Source organism: Chaetodon auriga, chromosome 2 (assembly GCF_051107435.1).
Source record: "Chaetodon auriga isolate fChaAug3 chromosome 2, fChaAug3.hap1, whole genome shotgun sequence".
In the NCBI taxonomy this organism is placed as follows: Eukaryota; Metazoa; Chordata; class Actinopteri; order Chaetodontiformes; family Chaetodontidae; genus Chaetodon; species Chaetodon auriga.
In genome coordinates, this window is record NC_135075.1 from 18765387 (window position 1) to 18787561 (window position 22175).

General features: G+C 41.6%; 3 protein-coding genes across 3 annotated transcripts; all 3 read right to left on the bottom strand.

Moving 5' to 3' along the window:
• Window positions 1-7: 7 nt before the first annotated feature.
• cisha (cytokine inducible SH2-containing protein a) lies at window positions 8-2436 on the bottom strand. The gene is made up of 4 exons (XM_076760435.1): window positions 2290-2436; window positions 1922-1983; window positions 1186-1349; window positions 8-957 (listed from the first exon to the last, which is right to left on the bottom strand). The coding sequence occupies exons 2-4, from the start codon at window positions 1939-1941 to the stop codon at window positions 461-463; spliced, it is 681 nt and encodes a 226-aa protein (XP_076616550.1). The 5' UTR covers window positions 1942-1983; window positions 2290-2436; the 3' UTR covers window positions 8-460.
• Window positions 2437-10252: 7816 nt separating this feature from the next.
• twf2 (twinfilin actin binding protein 2) lies at window positions 10253-17358 on the bottom strand. The gene is made up of 8 exons (XM_076760452.1): window positions 16893-17358; window positions 13137-13315; window positions 12605-12700; window positions 12381-12485; window positions 11938-12063; window positions 11612-11762; window positions 11190-11311; window positions 10253-10723 (listed from the first exon to the last, which is right to left on the bottom strand). The coding sequence occupies exons 1-8, from the start codon at window positions 16987-16989 to the stop codon at window positions 10556-10558; spliced, it is 1044 nt and encodes a 347-aa protein (XP_076616567.1). The 5' UTR covers window positions 16990-17358; the 3' UTR covers window positions 10253-10555.
• Window positions 17359-18023: 665 nt separating this feature from the next.
• wdr82 (WD repeat domain 82) lies at window positions 18024-22134 on the bottom strand. The gene is made up of 9 exons (XM_076760464.1): window positions 21748-22134; window positions 20890-20987; window positions 20186-20252; window positions 19957-20056; window positions 19733-19849; window positions 19467-19622; window positions 19197-19266; window positions 18692-18834; window positions 18024-18371 (listed from the first exon to the last, which is right to left on the bottom strand). The coding sequence occupies exons 1-9, from the start codon at window positions 21906-21908 to the stop codon at window positions 18342-18344; spliced, it is 942 nt and encodes a 313-aa protein (XP_076616579.1). The 5' UTR covers window positions 21909-22134; the 3' UTR covers window positions 18024-18341.
• Window positions 22135-22175: the final 41 nt, after the last annotated feature.

The following is a 22175-nucleotide window of genomic DNA, read 5'->3' on the forward strand; positions in this document are numbered from 1 at the left end:
GTTAGACTCCAGTTGCTCATTTTAATAGAAAAATGTACACATGTAAAAGGTAGAAAAAATGTCTTGCTGAGAAAAATAAAATGGCGTCAAAGATGTCTCAATGGAATCAGTGTACTTCTTAGGAACAGTATGTACATCCAGAACTGATGAGGGTAAAATGGATATGGACAACTTCCACGTTCATCATAAAATAAGTGTAGATTACAGTACTGAAGTTTGCTCACGAGCTGTCTTTCCGTGGGGTGCTTCACCACCCTGTCCTTGACAACTTAAGTCTGAAACCAGGCACGTCAGTATTAACTGAATTTGTACATATTTCATCAGCAAAAACATGACCCTGTGTCCAGTATTTTCGTGACTGGCCTCCAACTGCTCGAGCAGCAACGTCATTGACAGGCACAAAGGACCTGTTTAAAGTCAGCTGACATTCAGCCAGAATAACGGACTTGAGGGGACGCCATCATACCTTGAAGGGATAGTCCTGTATGTAACGCAGCAGAGGCCTCGGGAGTGGTAGCTGGTCAGGGCAGTCAGAGTGTCTGTTAATGACGAGGCGTGTGAGGTGCTGTAAGGAGGGGAGGCCCTGGGGCTTGTAAACGGCCCGCTTCAGTTTTAATACCACAGATGTGTCCTGAATTGTCTGCTGAGAGGGTTTTGAAGGAGCCTCGTCTTCCACCTTCCCCTCCTCTGCTTTCCTCTCTGGTCCCATGTAGTGCTGCACCAGGCTGGGCACGTTGGGGAAGGACGACAGTCTGGGCCGGGCCGGGGAGCTGGAGTCGAGCAAGAACTGGGCGCCGCTGTACTGGATGCGTATACTGGTGGGACCGCGCGCAGTCCTGACCGAGAGGGTCAGCATGTACAGAGGGTGGCTGCTGTCCCGTACCAGAAAAGCTCCTTCAGATGCCTCTTGAAGCGCAGCGTGGGCCTGAGCCGCAGTTACAGCTCCCCAGTACCATCCTACACACACAGATTCCTAAATATTAGTCACTGTGAACAATCAGTGCCGTCCTTTCCACTCATCTGTATGCTGCTTGATTTTAACTTTCCACAGTTTAGTAATCAACTAAATATCTTACAACAGAAAAGCAAATGTGCGCAGCAGAGCCCGGGATCGTTTGTGGCATTTCAAGAATTTTATTTGTTTGGTTCAGTCGCTGTAAATGTGACATTCTTTTCATACTGTACCTGAATTTTCTAGAAAGCAGAAGTTGCTGGCAATTGCCCGCAGGTCCTTTGTCGGGTCCCATATCGGAGGGGTGCTTTGAAGGCAAGGGGTAGGAGGTACAGTCCCTGCCCGCATGCCCCGTGGGGCTTCAGTGGACGGAGCAGTGGGGAGAGGAGCTCTAGGACTGGAAAAAAGATGGAAAATATGCTTTAAATTGCAAGAAAAAAAAAAAAAACATCTCTCAGCTCTTTCATGTTAATACAGAACTCTGCATTATGTCTTTTGCAGTCCAGTGTTTAAATGATAAGGAGAGGATGAAAAAGAGGTCAATTCACTGTCCATTGTCAACACCAGAACTACAAATTGTGAATCATCTTATTGATGTTTTAATTATCGTGTGACGTATTTCGTATTTTTTGTGTTTCATTGGTTAATCGTGGAACTCTTGGCCAGAACATTTATGAAAAGAACATTTTAACCTCAGTCAGGCTGTCCTGATTAAATAAAAAAGTACCGTATACGCACTAATATTAGTATTATGAAGTATAATGAAGACCATTTTTGTTTTTATAATTAAACAATGCGTTTGAAATTGGAGACCGTTTAGAAAACATGAATACATGCAAGAATTAGCGCTCTTATTTAAAGACTTGAAACATAAGTTAATTAAGAGTGCTTTACTTTTACAAATGGAAAGGTATGTTCTAAACAAAGACAACTAGGGAGAAAACCCAGAAACAAAGAAAGTCAACTCACCCTGGCACGCAGAGAATCATGCTATTTCTTGAGTCCTCTGGGCTAAAATCCGGTCGGTATTTCTTCAGAAAATAAAACGGAGCTCTGAACAAAGAAGAAACACCTCGACAAGAACACACGCGTTTACCATCGGCTTGATCTGAGGAAGCTTATTCTAAACGATATAAAGAGACGAAGAGCTCCAAACAGGCTCTGGTCCTGTACTTTATATAAGAACACTGGATGTAAAATGAAAACAGTAAAAAAAAAAGCGGAATTAATTTAAAAGGTGAAACATCTCTGTAGCAGCGGGTTGGAGTGTGTTGTCGCCAGAATGAGATCCAAATGTGTGAAGGACAGAGTGTAAAGGCTTGGCTTTTAAAATTTACCGTTTCCTAGAAGTCTATTCTGAGAACTCCTCGCAGCACCGGCGGCTCTGACGTCACACCGGCCGCACCAACCGCTGCCGGTTGTTTCGCTTTGTGACAGCGAGCGGCACGAGCGTTACAGACGGTTTGCTGAGGAGTAAACGCTTTGTTTTGCCGGATAATCCACGGGACAACCGAGCCGAGACCCGAGCTTTTTTTTCCTGGCTTGTGTTCTGAGGCTCATCCCTCTCCTCCGTTTCACCCGGTGGCTCCTGCCTTCGCTGAACCGGCGCTCGCTCCCAGGAATCGCGCGGCAGCTTCTCCCTATCCGCTTTCCAGGAATAATTGCAGGGTTGACTCCGCCCCGCCGGGCGGCCCTGACAGAGCCTTCATTCTGGGAATTCACCGCCTCAACATTAAAGATAATAGGAATGCACACAGGCTGTTTCCAGTAATATAGATTCCCCTCGATCCTGGTGGAAAAACACGGCGAGAGCTTTTCTCGGAGGTTTGTGGGAGTAATTAGCCTGCGCTCGACAAAGCAAGTTGTTTTTGTGACAATAAACGAAGATATCAAAATAGGTGAACTCCACGATTAGGCCTGAGAAAATGTCGTTATGCTCGCGGTTTGTTTATTCTCGGTGTAACTTTGTCTGTTATACTGGATTATGGTTGATTCGTCAAACAATGTGTTTCCAATTGACAAGCCTTAAAATAGTCAAGGGTGCTTAAAATCGTATCTCTGTACATTTGTCTCACCTGACCGTTGTTCTCTCGGTAATCTATCTAGGAAATCCAAACTTCCACATCTGCTTAGTGTCTTTTAGGCTTACTTTAAATGACTGTAATCAGCAGGCTGTGGAGCACTGATGTTGGATTATGACCATGTTGTTGTAAATCTGAAGAACACCATTTTAGGGCCAAAACCTAAATATTTATAACAATAGCCTGAGCCATCTCTCTCCTCTCTCTCTCTCTCTCTCTCTCTCTCTCTCTCTCTCACACACACACACACACACACACACACACACACACACACACACACACACACACGGTAGATTGAAATCAAAGTGACACATGGAAAATATGCTGTATCATAACCATAGCCATATCCACGAGAGCCTGCTGATCCTGATTAACTGAATCTCAGCTTTTTCCAAGAAATCCTGAAATGAGCTTTGTTTTTTTTCTAAGAAGTCTTCTGGACTTTAACTATGCCTGTTGGATGTAGTTGAACAAATACTTTTTTTTAGCACATTAAAATGGGACCTGACCGACATGGGAGAAAAGCAAATGTTGCCTGTTTCATGAAATTACATTCCCTTAAAGCGTTTGTTGAATGTGGTGTTTGAACGACCGTCGTCTCTCAAAGTGAGGGGTGTGTAGTCGTTTACTCCAGGCCCGGGATTATTATATGGAAAGGCAGTTTAAGCAAATTCAGAAGAAGCTTGAGACACATTAAAAATGATCCATGTGGATGTTTTAGTGTAGCAGCCTGACTGAAGAGCTTTGCATAAGCAGGAAACCAAGAAGATGAGAACATACCCAGGCCGACTGTGTGAATCTTCCTATGTTCCTATTCAGCTCTATTTTTTGTGGGACATTTTTATATATATGGGGGTTAAAACAGCCCCATACTACTCTCAAACAAGTGCAGAGTGATTTGTTTCGACTTGAAAATATGCAGTAACATTTAGAAATAAATGCCTCTAATTTAAAACCCATAACACTTGTAAATAAAAACCAGCATTGTACAAATACACACCCATCTGCACAGCTTAACAGTATTCAAAATCCCTCAGTCCATTTGTGTATCGTCGGCTTCATTGGGATTTGAAAATAAGGGCACCCCTTCATGGGCTGTCCCACCACCCTGACCACAGTTCACATACCCCTGACATTTAGACAGGGGGATACACAGTGAATCCTAAAAACACTACTAGGTGACCACTTGCTTTAAAATAATATAATATTAATAAGGTGACTACAGTTTGGTGGTCAGAATCAGACACCTGGTTGAAAGTGAAATGCTGTGAACTTGCCTGCATTTAGAAATTAAAACACAAAACGGCAGATAAATTCTGCACTTTGTTTTCTTATGCATTACTTGAAAGACCTGTGCACATCACTTACACATTATGCTTCAAATGTGTTTGTGAGAGTGGCTATTAGTAAATGAGACAACTGACATGAGAGTGTGATTATGAAGATGGACAGCAGATATCTATAAATGCGCCTGATCTGATATCATAATGATTCTGTTGCTCCAGGGCCATCATGGAGACTGATCAATCATACTGTTTTTGATGTCAAAGCATTGCCCGTAGGGAAAAAGACTGGAAAAATACGCAAATGGGAGAGGCTGGCCTGTCTGACACGTGGTTAACTTTGTGAAAGCGTCTATTTTAACCCAAACCATGATCTTTTCCAAAAACTTACCAAGTAGATATGTTGCCTAAACAAAACCAAACAGCAACAGAGAAATGAAAAATATGAATTGAACCAAGTCTTAAAATAACACGTCAACAACATAACATTAAGTCCCACATCAGACATGGGCCCCAGTGTCCTTGGTAAAATCCCTGTGCTGACCCATTCATCCCTCATGAACTGCTCTCTATGGGACTTTGTTAGTGTTTGGTTAGTTGCAATGATGACCCTGGAGCAACATTAATTGTGATGTTGAAGGAACAACAACAACCCAGGAGAGAAATATAGGGGGTTCACAGGAGATGAGACGGGTTAGACCCCATGTGAGTGAGTGCAAAAATCCGCAAAAATCCGCAAAAACCTTTTATTTTTAGCCTTTGTTGACTGATTATTTGCAGTTTTTGAAACTACTGTCAGTGTTCAGGCACAGTTTATTAAGGATTAGGCAATTACATGGACAGATTTAGGAAAAGATGACGGTTTGGGTCATGAGCAACAGCTCTGGCAGAAAGCCCAAAAGACAAACCTCAGCCCGCAGGCCTTAGATGCTGGGCAATTATCGATTTTATTATTATTCAATATTATTTAATATTATACTTCACTTATACCACACTGATATGATAAGACTAAAGTGAAAAGTCATTCAGATTTACTGAACATGATAAGTAAACACCATCAGAACTCCACGTTCTGAACATGCAGTGCGCTAGCAGCTAGTTAGCTGCCGGGCCGTAGCCGAGTGCTCAGCTCGAGATAATAAGATGTCAAGATAACCTCCTTCTTACTTCAGTCATGTCTTTGTTGAACTGTGTCAGAAAACTTCCATCAAATGGAGGACATTTGTGGTCACAGTCAGTGGTATCACAGCCTGTGATCTGACATGCTAGAAAGTAAAGTTATAGCAAGCTAATCGTTAGCATAGCAACAACTGGCTAGGTTGCTCAGCTACTAGATTACTGGCTGCTTAACCTAAAATGTCTTTAAGTGAAAAGCCAGCTAATGTTACCAGGATGTGATCACAATTCTGACTCATTTCCGATATCTTATCTTGGGAGATCTTTTTTGCCTGGAACATTTGGTGAGCTACAACCAGCCAACTAGCTTAGCTAAAACCAATATTGTTTTAAGAATCAGGGGCGCTGTCAAGGAGTCAAGGGCAATTACCAGCACACCCCAACCACAACAGAAATATTAGTCAGTTAAACTTGTTATTATTTTATCAATGTACACTTTAAAATTCTTGGGTAATGTATTCATAATGCCGAGCAGGGTTTTTGCTATCTGGTAATTATTGTTACCCTTTTACTGGGAAAAATGAGCCCAATGAAAATAATTGCTGTGTTAGATGTGAAAATATTTTGGCTCTTCGCTTTTCTCAGAGCTGTTCCTCTGATGTCCACCCTCTTGCTCCTCTCTGAATTAACAGTTTATTTTCAACCAAACCAGAGTTGCGGTGACTGTTGTAACAGTGGAAAGACGAACGAAGAAGGTTTTGGTGAGTTTTATTTTGTTTCTGTCAAGTTTGAATGAAGTGTACTTTACAATGATAACATGACTGTTTCTGTAAATGGAGTCTGGTGGCTTAGTGAGAGTGATGTAGCAGCTGTTTCTGGTTAAACAGAAAGTATCTTTCTCTTTAACAAGCAAGGGATTTTTTGAGGCTAATTTTTGATCCACAGATTAAATCTGGCTCATGTGGGAACAGCCCAGTCCGGTGTGTGGAGGAGAGAGAGAGGCTGACCATCAGCTGCATTTTTGGGATGATCCGTTGTTTTGGTGGGGCACCCCGGGGTGACATAGTCGTCTGTTCTTTTTCTGCAATTCCCCCCGAGAAAGAGCAACCCTGAATGTCTTGATCATCCAGAGCAGCAGCAATATCCTGTGAAACAACAACATCAAAAGCTTGTCACATAAATGAAGCAGAACCTGCTGCAACTTCATCAATAGTTGCTTAAGTAAAGTAATGATTTATTTGTAGATCCCAAAATCACATTATATGACTCAATGGGCTTCACACTGCCTGATTTAATCCCCAAGGAAAATAAGGGGAAAATCCCACAGAAAGAAAACCTTAATAGGAAAAGAAAGGAAAGATATCTTTGATGGTCTATTCAATGAGAAACCCCCCTAAACAGTCGTTAGACATTGTCGGCCAGAGACGACGGTGGAGGGCTGCGATCAAGCTGAAGAGATAAATAAGAAAGGCAGAGGTTAAAAGTGAGATGGGTGCATTTGTTGCCTGTATACAGACTTCCAGTTCTACAAGTTCTACAAGATGCAAGTACAACAATGTTGCTTTAACTCTATTTAAAGGTGGACTTTTGGCAGAGCCGGAGGTCAGATATATTTCACAATATAAGAAACAAAACTGCCTTGAAGGAAAATTAGGTCCCCTGGGACAGTGTTTGAAACTATGTGAAAATTGCTGATAAAGGCAGGGCCCGCAGCGTTGTTTACTCACATATTGTAGACCTACATTTCATTCAGTGCCTGAAAATTATTTCATGTTGATGTTGTGTTAAAGAGTGAGAACTGCAACAGTGACAATACATTTGACATGCAACAAAATGATTTCAGTGTAATAATCTCAACGATTTTCATCTAGATAAACGTTTGATAAATTGCCATCATGAGCTTGTGATTGAGCTCGTGGCTCTGATAAAAGCACTGCAACATTTCTATATTTGCATGATTAACTGCATCTGTGGAGATGCCAGCGGATTTGCACTAAGGCTATATCTAATGATTGTTTTCTTTATTGATTAATCTACCAATAATTTAGCAGTCAGCCATCAGCAAAAACAACTTTATCAAAATAGTTGCAGATTGATAATCCTTACAGCTCCAGTATGGATTGAGGGAACTGAAGTTGTAAACTGGGTTCCCCCATGTGTACTTTGGGTGTCATGATAAGATTTGAGATTTCCTTTATGCAAAATATTTTCCCTGATCAAAGATGTAGAGATGGACATTATTATTATACAGTAAAATACATGCCCTGGACTGCAGAGTGTTCCTTTTTAATATTTTGGAGTTACAAAGCCCACTCTTGGATTGACTTCACTGTTGTGTTACATGATGCTGGCATACAAAGGCAGAGAGGACAGGACCTGATGATTAACAAAGTCTACACATGATTAGTGGCTGCAGTTCCTACAAAGACCTTTGCACAGTTTTTTTCCAGGTCTGGTGCTCCTTCATGTTGTAAATGCATCAGTAAAAGTCTTTTCATCTTGATAATCAAATCAAGGATTACAAGTTAGCCTCTTGAAAAGGTAAGTGGATTGACACAGCATTTATTTAGTTCAGTAAAGCCTCGCCTCATCTGTGTAAAGAGGTACCACACTTTGGTACTATAAAAACCACTGAGGCTTCACACAGTTTTTGTAAATCTTCTCCCAAATGAAAATACCCACTCTCATCTGGTAAAGCAGATAAAACACAGAAACAACACATTATAACTGTTTTTATAACAACAAGCCATTATTGTGATTTCTTTGGAAAATTGAGCAGCTCTAATTCACCATCAATTTACTACTTTTGTTTCCGTGTTTCATATATGAACACTAATACCTATTTAAGTAAATATTCTCCAAAATATTTAACATTTTATTCTTAGTTTCTCCAAGATCTTCCTCAAGCGGTCTCACCACCTCTGTGCACAAGTTTATTTTAATCATTTCCAGCTGTGACTGACTCCTTTGCTTCCATTATGCAGTAGATTGTAGGACAGTGGTGTCTGTCAGCACCGCACTCCACAAGCTAACAGCACATATTTGTGCACTGATACCTTGAATATAGTCAGATTTTCCTGTGTGAGCATGGTACATAGGCTGATCTTACTAAGAATTAGTAAGTGAACTGATGTTTGGCACACAATGAATAAGTGTTGTCCTCATCCAGTGCGCAGACAAACAGGGCTTTCCCAGAAGATTCTGAGAAAAACTCTAATTGCCTGGAATCACAAGCATAAATCCTTCCATTGTGTGAGAAAAAACCTTGTTCATCATCAGCAGAGCTTTCTTCTCGGGGAACAGGCCCGGAGAGGACTGCTGATTAAGGCTGCCCTTCACTGAAGATATACACATATTTTGTTGCAGGGCAAAGAGTTGAAAATGTGACCATTGTTTTTCTTCATACTCAGAGCATGGCTCTGGGCGGTCAGCTGGAAAGTCAATAGGGTCATCGCTTTGGTCCAGACTGAAATATCTACTACTGGATGGATTGCTATGAAAGTTAGTACAGACATTTGTGCCCCCCAGAAGATGAATCATACTGACTTTAGTGATTCCAACGTCATGAGGTTGGAATTTGCAGTTTTGAGTAAAATGTTACAGCAATTACTGGATGGCCATGAAATGTGATACACACATTCATGGTCACCTCAGGATGAATCAGCAGCAGGTCACTTCCCCAGTGAAAATGTGTTCACGTACAGTCAGTGTATAGGCACACAGTTCTGCACAGGTTCTCAAGTGATATAATTGTAATGTATTTGTGTTCCCCTAACATTTTATCTTGTGCCCCCATCAGGACAAAATTTTACATTGTCTGTTACTTTGGTTTATGATCAAATACTAGCAAAGCTAAGAGCATTCCCATTGGTCTCATCTGCATGCCCTTTGTGTTTAGTGCTATTTAACAAACATTAGCATGCAAATACGTTAAAGATTGTTAACATAGTATATACGCCTGTTTGACCATCTAAACATCAGCATGCTAGCATTGTCATTATGAGTATGTTCAGCATGCTAACATTAGTATTTGCAGTAGCTCAAATCACTGCTGTGCAGCCTCACATAGCCCACTAACATGGCTGTAGTCCTGTTCCAGTAATATCATTCTCAATAAAAAGCAACTAATCAGCTTAAAGTTTCTTAATCAACTAAGACCCTTAATTATGACCAATTGGTTGTCTAACCGACTAAGACAGAGTCCCTCTACTGCATATCATTAGCGTCATTGAAAAAGTGACTTTGACTCTGTGGTTGAGCTCATTGCAGGCTGTGTATTCTGCAGAGGCACATGGAAAATGCAGCTGAGGAGGATTATGAAAGGAAGACATGTTCAATATTTGCATCTGACTGGTCTCACAGCTGAGATAACCTCAAAAATGGCCAGTGGTTATGCATTAAAAGAGCTATTAACAGTCATGAAAGTAATCTTGCAACTAAGAACAGAGGTTTAATTGTTCCATGTCCATCCTAACCATGTAGAATCTTTACAGATGGTGACAGCAATTTCCATCCATTCAACATTGCATGTGAATAAAAATACACAAATCTGTAGCAAGGTCTAATACCACAGTATAAACAAGATTTTATTTAGAATTTTCTTTCATATTGTTTATTTCTTACAAACATTGTTGATACAAAACCCATATTGGAGGCTAGACATGAGGACTGAAACATTTGACAATGCATTTACAATTCAAGTCTATTATACTGTCAACTGCAGATGTATTTTTATAAATATAAATAACCAGACAGATTAGCTTCACAATAACAAGGTCATCTGTCTGGGTTTCAGCCTCCAGACTCTTTATTTAATGGAGGAAATCATCAATAAACATGGAGGATTTTCTGTTATACCTGTTCTGTTTTCATAGATATGACAGATATATTTCAATTGTCACATTTGTCTGTGGGTCTTTGGGGGAGACAAACCAAAGATAACTTATCAGCATATTTTCATCAAAAACATTTTTGTTATATAGCACAATTGTTTCAGTAGACAAACAGCAGAGGAAATCCATTACTGTGCCCATTCCTCTGAGCCTGACGAGGTGTTAGTGGGTCGGGGCAAATGGGGAGGACTGGAACTGCAGACTCGACTATAGGAGAAAATGTATCCGCCTCTAGCTGTCCTGTATAGCCCCTCCTGGCCCCTTAATGAGGCGCTTGTGTCCCCTTTTCCCTGCCGGGCCGCGGGGCTTAGCGAAGGCCTGTTTGTGGGCATGCTGCTTGGGATGGACCTCGTCATACAGAAACTCCTCTGTCAGCTCATCTCCATTATCGATCTCCAACTGCACATGGGTTCAGAAAATAAAAATAGGCATGCAACCCATTAATCGGCCTGGTTTGCACAAGTTGCATAAGTTTTGAACTGTAACCACTATTTTAGAAACGTCGAGGTCACGAGTCTAAAATCCCCGAATACACCCTTCTATGTTTTTTCAATGAACAGTTCAGTTATGTTTTCTCTACAAGATTCTGTCTTCCAACACAACGATCTGAATGTTGTGTCAAAGCTTCTCCACACTAAGGATACAGTTCTCCTGGAGAAACACTGATTTCCCTTTATTTACTGCTTTTTGTACATCTAAAAACAGTCAAATTGAAACACATTTAATGTAAAAACAGTGAAATCCACCTCCAAAATATCCACAATGCATGAACTAAACATAATGAACTTGACCTCAGTGTTCTCAGTACTACAGTCCTGTGTGAAACCACATTATGTCACTTTCTGTCCCTCTATCCATGTGTTACCTTTTTAGCAATTTCCAAATGGTAGTCTTTCTCCACCTCCTCCAGTAGTCGACTCTTGCAGCTGGAATACAACATCCGCTCCTTAATGCTACAGCTGTATCCTGGCATGGAGTATATGAACACTAGAGACCGAAAGAGAAGAATAAAATTTATTGGAATCGTAAAGTAAACATTGCATGTTGATGCGGATCAGCGGTTTAAAACAACAAGAGGTCCCAAAATAAATGTGGTGTGGCTTAATTTTAACAGGTCTCTGGCCAAAATGGTTGTGAACCATTGATATAAATGACAGAGGATGCACGATTGCTCTCTCACAGTGTCTCTCAGTGTCTGCAGTCCAGATGTGCACCTCATTGTGCAATGCATGCGTGTACAGATGTGAAAAGAGGAGGATTATCAGAGCACGGGCCCCAGTGACTTACCAACAGATTCCAGGTAGTCTCCTTCGTGGGAGTGTTTGTACAGGAAGAAGTGGTATCTGGGAGTGTCTTTGGGAACTCTGCGAGGCAAATCGCGAGTATCTGTCGGGTTGGAGTGGACCAGCTCGATTGTCTCCCTCTCCACATCCAACCTCTGAAGCACAACAGTAATGCACAGTGTACAGAATGTTCAGTTCTGTCAAAGTAAAATCTCAGGAGTCTTAACATATCCACACTCCTGCTGCTCCTGGTGATGGTTTTTGAGAGAAGCCAAAAGCTTGAGACTGGAACAATGCAATAACCTCGCTCTTATAACTCCTGAGACTCACCAGTTGGATGTAGTTGATGCGTTTTTGGGCCAGTTGCTGCAGGGCTCTTTTGGCCGTCTCCTGCAGCGGGAAAGCGAGGCCCTGAAGTGTCTGGTGCTTACTCTCCACACTGATCTCTGTCTTCACCTGCAGGGGGCAGCAAGCAAACATACCAATCCTTTCAAGCCTCTAAAAGATCATCCAAAACGTACTTTTAAAAATTAGCACTTATTTCACCCAGTAGATTTAAATTCTCTCAGTGTCACTCCTGATCCACCTCATATCTCGATCCATATTAAATATACAGTGAATATGTATCAACATACCTGTTTAACCCAGCCCTGAAAAGGCAATCACAGCAACAAAAGGTTAGATTTCAAACACAGGCAGTTATATTAATGACACAAGCAGACCTTTGCACATGCAGTGATGACAACACTGCTGAAGGGATGTTGACCTCTCACCTCGGTGATTTTGATCCTCTGGAGCTCCTGCTCGGCTAATGTGAGCGGGGCAGGACCCGAGCAGGATGACACATGACGCTGGTAGCCCAGCAAACAGATGTCCTCCTAGTGTTGCAAGCAAAACAAGAGGCCATTTACAGACAGCACAGGACAAATACCTAGAAAACACGTCATCAAAGCAAAATCTGTCACATTAAATCAAAATGAATTGAAACATTTCTGACCTCAGCTGTGCCAAATATCTCATATTTCACGTGGCCTCCGCCAAACTCTTTCTTCACTGTGGCACGGGTGGCAGCATACAGCATCTTTTGCTTCACCTGCAACCATCAGAAGGGAAAATATATGTTCTGTTAGTGTAAATGTTACTGTCAGAGAGACTAACTAGGAATGGCGCTCCATCAATTTTACCCATTACCCTGATGACATCATCCGAACCCTGATGATGTCATTAGAGTTATCTCAGATTGTGCTCAAGCCTACGAGTATTTGAAAGCCTGTGTTACAAACTGGGGAGTGGGGTTTGAAAGACCTGGGCACTAACCAGGCAGGTAGGGTTGCATGAAAGATGCTATTAAGGTGCATTATGGGAAATGTAGGATCCAGCATTTTTGGTGCTGTGATGTGTGACTTTTGGATTATAATGATTACTAATGCAATATTAAATTGGTAGAATACTGTAAATCTGAGACTTTCACCCGTCTACATCAAGCTTCAGTTTATGGTGCAGAATGACAAATGTGTGTTAGAACATACTGGAGACTGGTCAGGAGACCACGATATGAAGATCCACTCGTAGCCCTGTGCATTCTGGGAATCGAGGCGGTACAGGATGTAGCAGGGCTCCTGGTCGTCGAGGAGAGGAAGCAGGAAGTGATCATAATCCTGGTCCCAGCTCTTTTCTGGCTCTCTGTAGGCCCCCAGCACCAGCTGCTCTGAAAATCAGACCAGTACTCATCACATACCTTTACCCCCTATATGGAGCATGCCCTTTGCAGACCACGTTAACACATACAGTACAAGCTAGATGATACTATCGTTACCAGTCATGAGCGGTAATGATTTATGAGTATAACCATGATTCCAAAAACATGAGGACGCTGTGTAAAACAAAAATAAAACAGAATGGGATCATTTGCTAATCCTTTTGGCATATACTCAACTGAGAACAGCACAGAGACAATATATTGAATGACTGACCTCATCAACCTCATTGATTTTTGTAAATACATGTTTATTCTGAGTTTCGTGCAGCAACACGTTTCAAACAAGTTGGGACAGGAGCAACAAAAACCGTTCACAAGCAAGAATGGAGCGAGGTTCACCACTGTGAAACCACACGACGATGAGGGATATGACCGCACGGGCTCAGAACACTTTGTTAAACTGTTGTTGGTAAACAGTTTGTCTGCAAATGATTGCATTCTGTTTTCATTTATGTTTTACGCAGAGTCCAGACTTTTTTTTGGAAGTATGGTTGTAGGAGAATTCTTACAGTTTTATTATGCACCTCTTCAGGCCTTACTGTACATTATATGTTCATATTATTTTTTGTAAACATGTTACGATGGAATGGTGCCTTCAGATGTGCATATTTATGAAATTGCAATATATTTTGGTCTGTTAAGCATAAAAGAAAAAAGCAAACATAAAAAGGCCTTTTCTCCCAAAGAAACAGTCCTACAGAAAACAATAGATAGCTTTCAAGATGTGAGATAAACTAGTCCTGTCATGCTGATTTTGTCTCATTTTAAGCAATTTTTTGAGACTTTTAAGCAGTAATTTCTTTTTGAGCCTGCACATGATCACTATCAGGTCTCTACTTATGCAACAAATATTTTCTTATATTTGCTAGGTCGATAATATGTCATATAATAGTGGCAAATCTTGTCTAAAGCCTGAGTTGACATCTTCAAATGTCTTTGTTTTGTCCAATCAACAGTCCAGGTTGACAATATTTAATTTAAAGTGTTATAAAACAGAAAAAGCAGCAAACTCGAGAAGCGAGAACCTGAGAAAATTTTACGTGTCTTTGTTTGATTATCAAGATATTTGCTAATTTTACTAATTGATTGTTGCAGCTCTGCGGTCAGCCCTCCACACAGTCTCACTGCAGACCACTGCAGACGGTCTGAAAGCCTCAGCTGAGAGTCCAGGAGGCCTCGCTGTTTGCTCTCTGTGTTTGCTCCGTGTGCTGTGGTGAAAGAAGGCAAAGACCAGCCTCCGGGTTAAAAATATTACCAGGTTAATTTCTGAGCTGACAATCAAAACCCGAACAGCGCGGCTCAATGAAATAGACAAATGACACACATAACACCTAAAGTCTGATGTCCTTGTCGGTTGCAGGGGGATTTCCTGACATGATGCTATTCTGAGGCACAACACATTCCAGCAAGGCATGCACATACTTTCCATTAGCCATTCTTTCTTAGCCTCTATAAGTTCATGTTCATATTAAACAGCATGTAAATGACTCACTTTAGGTGTTATGTATGGTAATAAAAAAATAAAGTAATAAAACCATGAGACAAACGCTATCAGGGGCCGGTTGGGTGGTAGGAAATCAAATGGCATACCATGCCAGTGGTGATGACACCGGCCAGAATGATCTTATTTCTCTTTTGACATTGGGGCGAACATGAGTGTCACTGGGCAGCAGCGAGCGACCATGTCAAGTCACATGTGGCTCAAAATAGCCAAGTGACGCCCGGGAAGATCACAGCGCTTTCGTTAGGAAGTGAAACCCAGCTGACACTCTCCTGTCTCTGTAGCACCAAGCTCGTGTCTGTTGACATCAATATTCCAAATATGAGACCAAATATTTGATATGAAAGCCTCAGTCTGCAAAGATAGACCCCAAAAGTCCCAGAATGCGTCTGTCGCGAATCAGATTACAGCCGGTCAGTTACCCAAACAAGATATAAACACCTCATGAACATATCAGTCCGCCTCCATCAGCTGTTACCTAGAAACCTATTGGCTCACTGACCATTTTTCACAGACGGCTCAGCTCACTCTCTGCTCTGCTCTCGCACAGCTGACGCAATCCTCTTTTCCTAGAACATAGACAGAGCCTGTAGCAGCAGTTGACCAATGTTTGTTTTTGTTTGTGACCCCTTAATATGAGGCCATGTCTACTTGTGATGCCCTGAAACAAGATGAAACAGTCTGAGAACTGGAGATGATTCTTTGATGAAGCCCCAGTCTGTGCCCTGAGCATCCCTTTTCTCAGGAAAAAATAAAGGATAAATAAAAAAAAAAGGAGAAACCCAGTGATCTTTTGGAAAACCCAGAAGGTTTAGAAATGATTCCCAGAATCTCTAAAGACTCATTAAACTGTAAAAAATGTTCTATTTGCGGCCATTAAAATTAGTGTTTAACCAGTTTTTCCAAGTTAATTCCTGATCCAAACAAGTTGTGTGTGTGCTGGTGTTATGCTGTAATATTTAATTTTTTTTGCACAAAATCATGTGTTTGTTCTGTTCTTTGTTCATCCAAAATCAGCTGGAGGATGTGTCATTTCTGGCCACTTGGGTTAAAGATATTTTGTATTGTGGAGCAAACAGGATATATTACATCTGTAAGGTTAGACGAGTCTTTAAGAACAGCAGTAAGAGTCGTGAAACAACCTTTTTAAAGGTCAGCCGCCATTTACTTTTCCCAAAAACAGACTTTAGCTCTGTAACTTGAATGTAATGTTAACACATGAGACACACAAACTGGATGTAGACTGAAGTATTTTACAAGAAAAAGGCAAAAAGAGACTGAGCTAAACCTGAAACTAAACCTAATTGTGGGCAGCACAGTTAAGTCGTTTAGCATTTCCTCCCTCTGTGATTGTCTCATAACCTCTCGTGTGGGTCCCACACACAGGCTGGAACCCATTGGTCTGTGGTTTAAGAGCAAAGAGTTTGCAGCTCATGACATGGTTTGAAAGCTTTCTGTGCCACCAAGGCCACAACAGCCATGTTTTAGCTATAGATGATAAAGCAGTGGTTTAACATGGGGACCAGGACCCTCAAAGGGTCCGAAAATAAATGAATAAATATGAGGTCACCCAAGGGATTAGAAAGGAAGACTATTTGTCTCTGACACAAAACTAGGTTTATTTTTTTAGGATTTTCTTTTCTCTCATTGGATGAACTGTTTATAACTCGTGTCCACACAAACACCACAGCATGTGATTGGTGGTCACATTGTTTGCAGACATTGTTTCATTTTATGGGGTCACATCCCACAGACTCTGGGAGTAACCTTCTTCGAGGATGCACCCTCACGTTAAGAACTTCTCCCACATGATTTGCTGAGCATCAACTTGTAATGAGACACCTGCCCAACAGATTAAGATGGTTTTACTTCAATTTAAAGCAACCCACCCACCACGTGCTATAAACTAAATCAACATCAAGTACTTTAATACACACTCATACACAAAACTCATATACCATCCCACTGAGGGCCAAATCCTCGCGTTCATGTCTGCTCCACGGCACACTGTCCAGGGTCACTCACCATCTTGGATGCGCACCTTTATGAGGCGCGCTGCTCCACCTCTTGCCCTGGCCAGGAACTCCCTGAGCTCTGGCGTCACCACCAGTGCGAGAAACATGGCAGGGCAGCAGTCTCTTCCTCCTGCCCAGCGCTTTAGCAGAGGTGCTGAGAGACAAAGAAGCAGTAAACAGGACTGGAGTTCCTCAGCGCCAGGAGCAGATACTCAGTCCAGCCAAGAGACACTGACGTCCAAGTGAAGAAGCCTGTTGTAAAAACGTCCTTTTCTTCAGATGATGTGACTGAGTCCTTTTCTGACTACTGAAGAAGAGGCTCGCTGAGTGTGTCTGGACTCGCTAAGAGAGTGTGACGGTGTGACAGAGGGCATCGCTCAAGTAACTAGGACAGTATCATGTGCACACAGTGAGGGAACCTGATCACCTCTCTCCCAAATTTAGCTCCCACTGGCTGACTGTCGGCCCTGAGTGCTGGCCCGTGAAACCCCCCACCACGCAACAGGGCCTACAGAGCAGGAAGAGAGTGTGACCTGCAAACCATATAACCAACTTCTGAGCCAAGAACAATTCCCATGTATTGTCACAAACAAGCGTTTGGTGGGATGATACTTTGAGAATCGCATTGTTTTACCACTGAAACGCTGAAATACCAAAACTCTGCTGTTTATGAACTACAAATCACAATGATTTGGGCTGACAGCTGGTAAAAGAAAAAACAGCAAAAAAGCAAGCAAATTTGATCAAAAGGAGCAGATTGCTTAAGGCGAGTTTGCACAACTTACTCGACACATGACGAATGATGGTCAACAAATTGTGTAAGATGTTTTTGATGTCATAAATCACCTGCTGAGTGTCCTCCCAGTGTCAGACCCACAAATACACAACTGGTATTTGGGATTTAAATTATATATTTTAACTGTAAATGAATCACACCGACTACTAAAACCCATAAATAACCTAGAAAAATTTGTACCTCAGAATAATTGCCTTTCAACAGTGCTATAAACATGTGACTCAAACAGGAAAGATTCTATGTAAAGTTCACTTTTGGGTTTCAGGAAATGTGAAACTGACTTTCTGAACTGATACCAAAGTGAACTGGTTCAGAAATAAAAATGCATATCAGTGGGTTTGGTTGGATTCATTCATTTAAAAAAATTATTTTAATAAAATCTGTAGTTAAATTGGATAAAAGCTTCTTGCAACACTGGAGTGGACTGTGCAATATGCATGTACACACACAACAATAATAAAGCTGACAGAACCAATATCTTACAAAGAAATGATTTAATGTTAAATAGAAATATAAAAAAAAGAATAGACAAACAATCTATTTCTTCAAACTACTTATTTACAATTTGAATTGATCAGGCCAGACTTCCTGTGAGTCGACACAGAGCAGGCTGCGCTGACCCCTGCTGGTCATGTCCACTTTGGTCTTCAACTGATGCCGTCATCAGTCATCGATGGTGGGGAGCCAGAAAGCCTGCAAGATGAGGAAGCATTCAAATTGTTCAGTCACATCAGAATCTGCATGTGAGTGTGCGTACTTCATAAAGGTGAGGTTACGTTTTAGGTTAGATCTGAGTCATTGTGGACCTCATGGGTCAAAAATAACAAAACAGTATAAGAATGTGATGACGAAGAAGACAAAATCCATGAAATACTCAGTGACGTCACACTACATATACATGTTTCTGGTAATAAACCCCCCTGAAAAACAACTGAGGCCAACACGTTAAACCACCTGCTGCAGCTTCAACGGTAATCACTGAGGAACTGAATCCACACTGCTGCCTCACTCACCATGTTGGAGCAGGCACTTGCAAACGTCATGAACTTGGGGTTAAACTGCAGGCAGGTAATTGGTCCTGTGTGCTTCCCGTCTAGTAATGCCACTTTCATACCGCTCTCTGCATTCCACACGTGGATCTTTCCATCCTCCGAGCCTGAAATATATGGATTAACGAAAGCGAACACTTGATGAGAACATATGGCGGCTCAGTCCTGCAGTCTTTGAAATAATGCCTTCCAAAGAATGTTGTTTGTGAGACATTTCATAGACTGTTTGTCCTTCTGTTACACTGCACCACTGAGCAAAGAATCCCTTTGTTTAAATATGCCAAATGTTTGCGATGCAGCATCGCTAGGATTCATTTGTCTGTCTATGGTTTCAGCCTAACTCTAAATCACCCGATTTGGGACTTGTTATACTTGATGAAGTCGACATGTTGGTGTTGCCCCACAGATGAAACAATGCATGAATCCATTTCCAACACTGAAGGCAATAACAAGGACGATCTTGACTTACCAATCATAACAAACTGAGAATCTGGAGTGAATGACGCCTCCAGTGTTACACCTTTACTGTTGTTGTAGCCCTGTGAGGAAATGAACAACAGCATCCATGAGCAGTTCATTTGAGCACATCAACACAGTGAGTTTGTTTTAAGTTTTGAGATCCTCATTAATTCTTTTAAACATGAGTGAAAACTCAATAAAATACAATCGCTGTCTTAATTTGTTGTGTGTGAAGTGAAATGTTTCAACACACTGTGCCTGATGTTGAGTTGTCTCTTACCCCAAAGGAATGTAGCACAGCACCCTTGAAAGCATCCAAGATGCGAAGGGCTCCACCATTAGTAGAAAGAAGAATGAGTTTCCCGTCATTGCTAAACTTGAGTCCTGTCCACTCGCATGTCCGGTCATACTGAAGCTTGAAGGTTGCAAAGGGACCCTGTTGACAAGGGGGACCATGAATATTTTGCTCCAAGTAAATGAAGGCTATTTACTTCAAATACAAGATAAATAAATAAAGCATCACTCCCACGTAAAAACAGGTCTTACCTTGTCAAATGACCGCAGATCATAAAGTTTAACCATTTCTGAATTTATTCCAGCAGCGAAAATTAGGCCCTCTGGATCAAAGGAGCACACTGGCTTCCCCTGCAGGTGCATCAGACCCTACAGATGACAAGAGGAGGTCAATATGGGTTTTATCCCTGGTTCCCAAATTTCATATTAGTGCCACACCAATGGATTCACACCAAATTATCACATAAGGCACTCACCTGGCAATTAGGTGACCGCAGATCCCATAGTCTGATAGTTTTATCTAACGAGCCGGAAATAAATGTGTCGTCCACGGGAGACATGGAGAGAGATGTCACTCTGGTCACAATAAAAAAGGAAACAGGGGAAAATTAAAAAAACAAAAACAAAAAGTGGACACAGGAACTTCAATTCAACCCTTGACATGAAATCACGGTACAGACAGACAAGCTTGAATCCAGTCCTCACCTCTTGCTATGACCAGGAAAGTAGCGGATGTATTTGTTGTCATGAAGCGACAGGTACCGGATGGTATCTTCAACAAAAACAACAGATAACATAAGTACCACGTAAAAGACCAAATGTGACAAGCAACAGCAAGAAACAAACTGATGTCCAAACATGAAGCTGATTAAGAGCAGCTCTGACGAGTTGACTCAACCGTGGGCAAGGCAGTCACTTGTACAGTTAGCTCCTGTATGGGGCAGAATCACAGACCCTCAAACTGTACAAACAACTACCTCAGACCAAAGTGAGCAGCGATTCCTCTGTGATCCAGCAGCAGTCCACAGCGGTACGGCATCCTGCGAACATCAACCCCTTGCCAGAGTCCCAACAGTCCAACCAGAGAAACATACCATAACGCTGACAGATATGATATCAAGACAAGATGCCTTCTCCTGCATTACAGGGAAGCCATCCAGTTGTCTGAATGTGTACGACAGCTGTAGCGGAGTGAAATACACGACAAACATCTCGACATGTCTGGCCCTGTACTTCCATTATTAATGACTCTTCTCATAATTCATGACCACACGTCTCATTATCATTACACAAACAGTTGATTTTTTTAATTAATTAAGAGACTGTTATCACCTTGAGCACAAAATGAAACTTCTTCACGCTACATTAGCCAACAAAAACTACCAACAAGTATTTGTGCATCAACATACCATCGATTTTGTTGGAACTGTAGACCACAGTGTTTGCAGCATGTGTGTACCTGATCAGATCCACTCCGTACTTCTTACTGTACAGAGTCCTCTTGGGTCTGCCATGAATCAGATAAAGTGAGAGGGAAAAGAAGAAAGTGAATAAGCATGTGAATCGATAAAAGATGTCAATCTGTGCTAACAAATAATCGAGACGTGTTCATAAATACGACACAGCACAGAATAACCTCTGTTTGCTTTAAATCTTTAAGTATTGATCACTAAGTTTCTTTGGCTTTTTGTTCGACAAATGTAATTTCAGGTCTGACATTTTAAGAAGAGCATTTGTTATTTTCAGATCAAATCTGACAGATCACTGCGGGCCTGCAGAGAGCACTTAGGCTCATTCATGGTTACATTTTCTTATTCATTGATTGTTTGGTCTATAAAAACTGTGCTTGCATTTCAAACTGTCATCTTCACCCTGCTTGCTTTGTCCATCCAATGCTCTAAACCCATCATACTGGATTTACATTTTTAACCTCTTATTCAAAAATATGAATAATCCCATCATGTGCAAGTTAGTGCAGCTGTGTTTTCACCAATATGAGGTTTGTAATCAACTCTAACAAACCTGATTCAATTGTAACATCAGTACTCTTAAGTGATTATGTACTGCTCACAAAGACATTACTTCAGACACAAAAAACCGGCAGGATTGGTGTTGGAGGTGTTTTTAAACTGCCTGCGCATACAGACATTTCACATCTCATACAATCGCTGCTCAGTATTATCGCACTGCAGCAGGCCTCGCTAGCTAGCATAGCAAGTAGCTAACGTCAAAAACAACAGAGTAAAAATGACAAAAACCGCTCTTACTTTCCCTCTTGGCAGTCGTACAAGACTAACGAATCGTCGTCGCTGCTGGAAATAATCGTTTCTCCGTTTGAACTGAAGTCAAAACAATTAATTTTGTCTGAGTTTTCTCGAAACACCTTAGCAACTCTGAAGCTCCGCAGCACATTGTCCGTCAGCTTCATGATGGCCTCTGTGTGTCTGAGGGGAAGCGGGCCCTCGTTTTACTTTAAATCGGCGTACAGATACCCCTTATGGCAACTCGTATATATGTATATGAACTGTAGTGGTGCTAACAAGTCCTTTTTAAAGAAGTTAAGTTCAAAAACAGAGACGAAAGCCCGCCTGTGGTACTTCTGATTCACGGGAATAAAAGGAGGGAGCGAAAAGCACCGCCTTCGCCACGTCGGTGACGCGCATATTCATCATCTGGCACGCGCACTGATAGGAGA

What these genes read in the sequence shown, in the direction of transcription:
- wdr82 (XM_076760464.1), bottom strand. Translation starts at nt 21,908, where the DNA reads ATGAAGCTGACGGACAATGTGCTGCGGAGCTTCAGAGTTGCTAAGGTG. An exon ending in CAGTTCCAACAAAATCGATG is followed by an intron (nt 20,253 to 20,889) that starts GTATGTTGATGC and finishes TTTTTGTTGAAG; the next exon opens with ATACCATCCGGTACCTGTCG. An exon ending in TTTCCTGGTCATAGCAAGAG is followed by an intron (nt 20,057 to 20,185) that starts GTGAGGACTGGA and finishes TATTGTGACCAG; the next exon opens with AGTGACATCTCTCTCCATGT.
- cisha (XM_076760435.1), bottom strand. Translation starts at nt 1,941, where the DNA reads ATGATTCTCTGCGTGCCAGG. An exon ending in ATGATTCTCTGCGTGCCAGG is followed by an intron (nt 1,350 to 1,921) that starts GTGAGTTGACTT and finishes TCTTTTTTCCAG; the next exon opens with TCCTAGAGCTCCTCTCCCCA. An exon ending in CTGCTTTCTAGAAAATTCAG is followed by an intron (nt 958 to 1,185) that starts GTACAGTATGAA and finishes CTGTGTGTGTAG; the next exon opens with GATGGTACTGGGGAGCTGTA.
- twf2 (XM_076760452.1), bottom strand. Translation starts at nt 16,989, where the DNA reads ATGTTTCTCGCACTGGTGGTGACGCCAGAGCTCAGGGAGTTCCTGGCC. An exon ending in AGAGGATCAAAATCACCGAG is followed by an intron (nt 12,064 to 12,380) that starts GTGAGAGGTCAA and finishes TGCCCCCTGCAG; the next exon opens with GTGAAGACAGAGATCAGTGT. An exon ending in GCATCAACTACATCCAACTG is followed by an intron (nt 11,763 to 11,937) that starts GTGAGTCTCAGG and finishes GTTGTGCTTCAG; the next exon opens with AGGTTGGATGTGGAGAGGGA.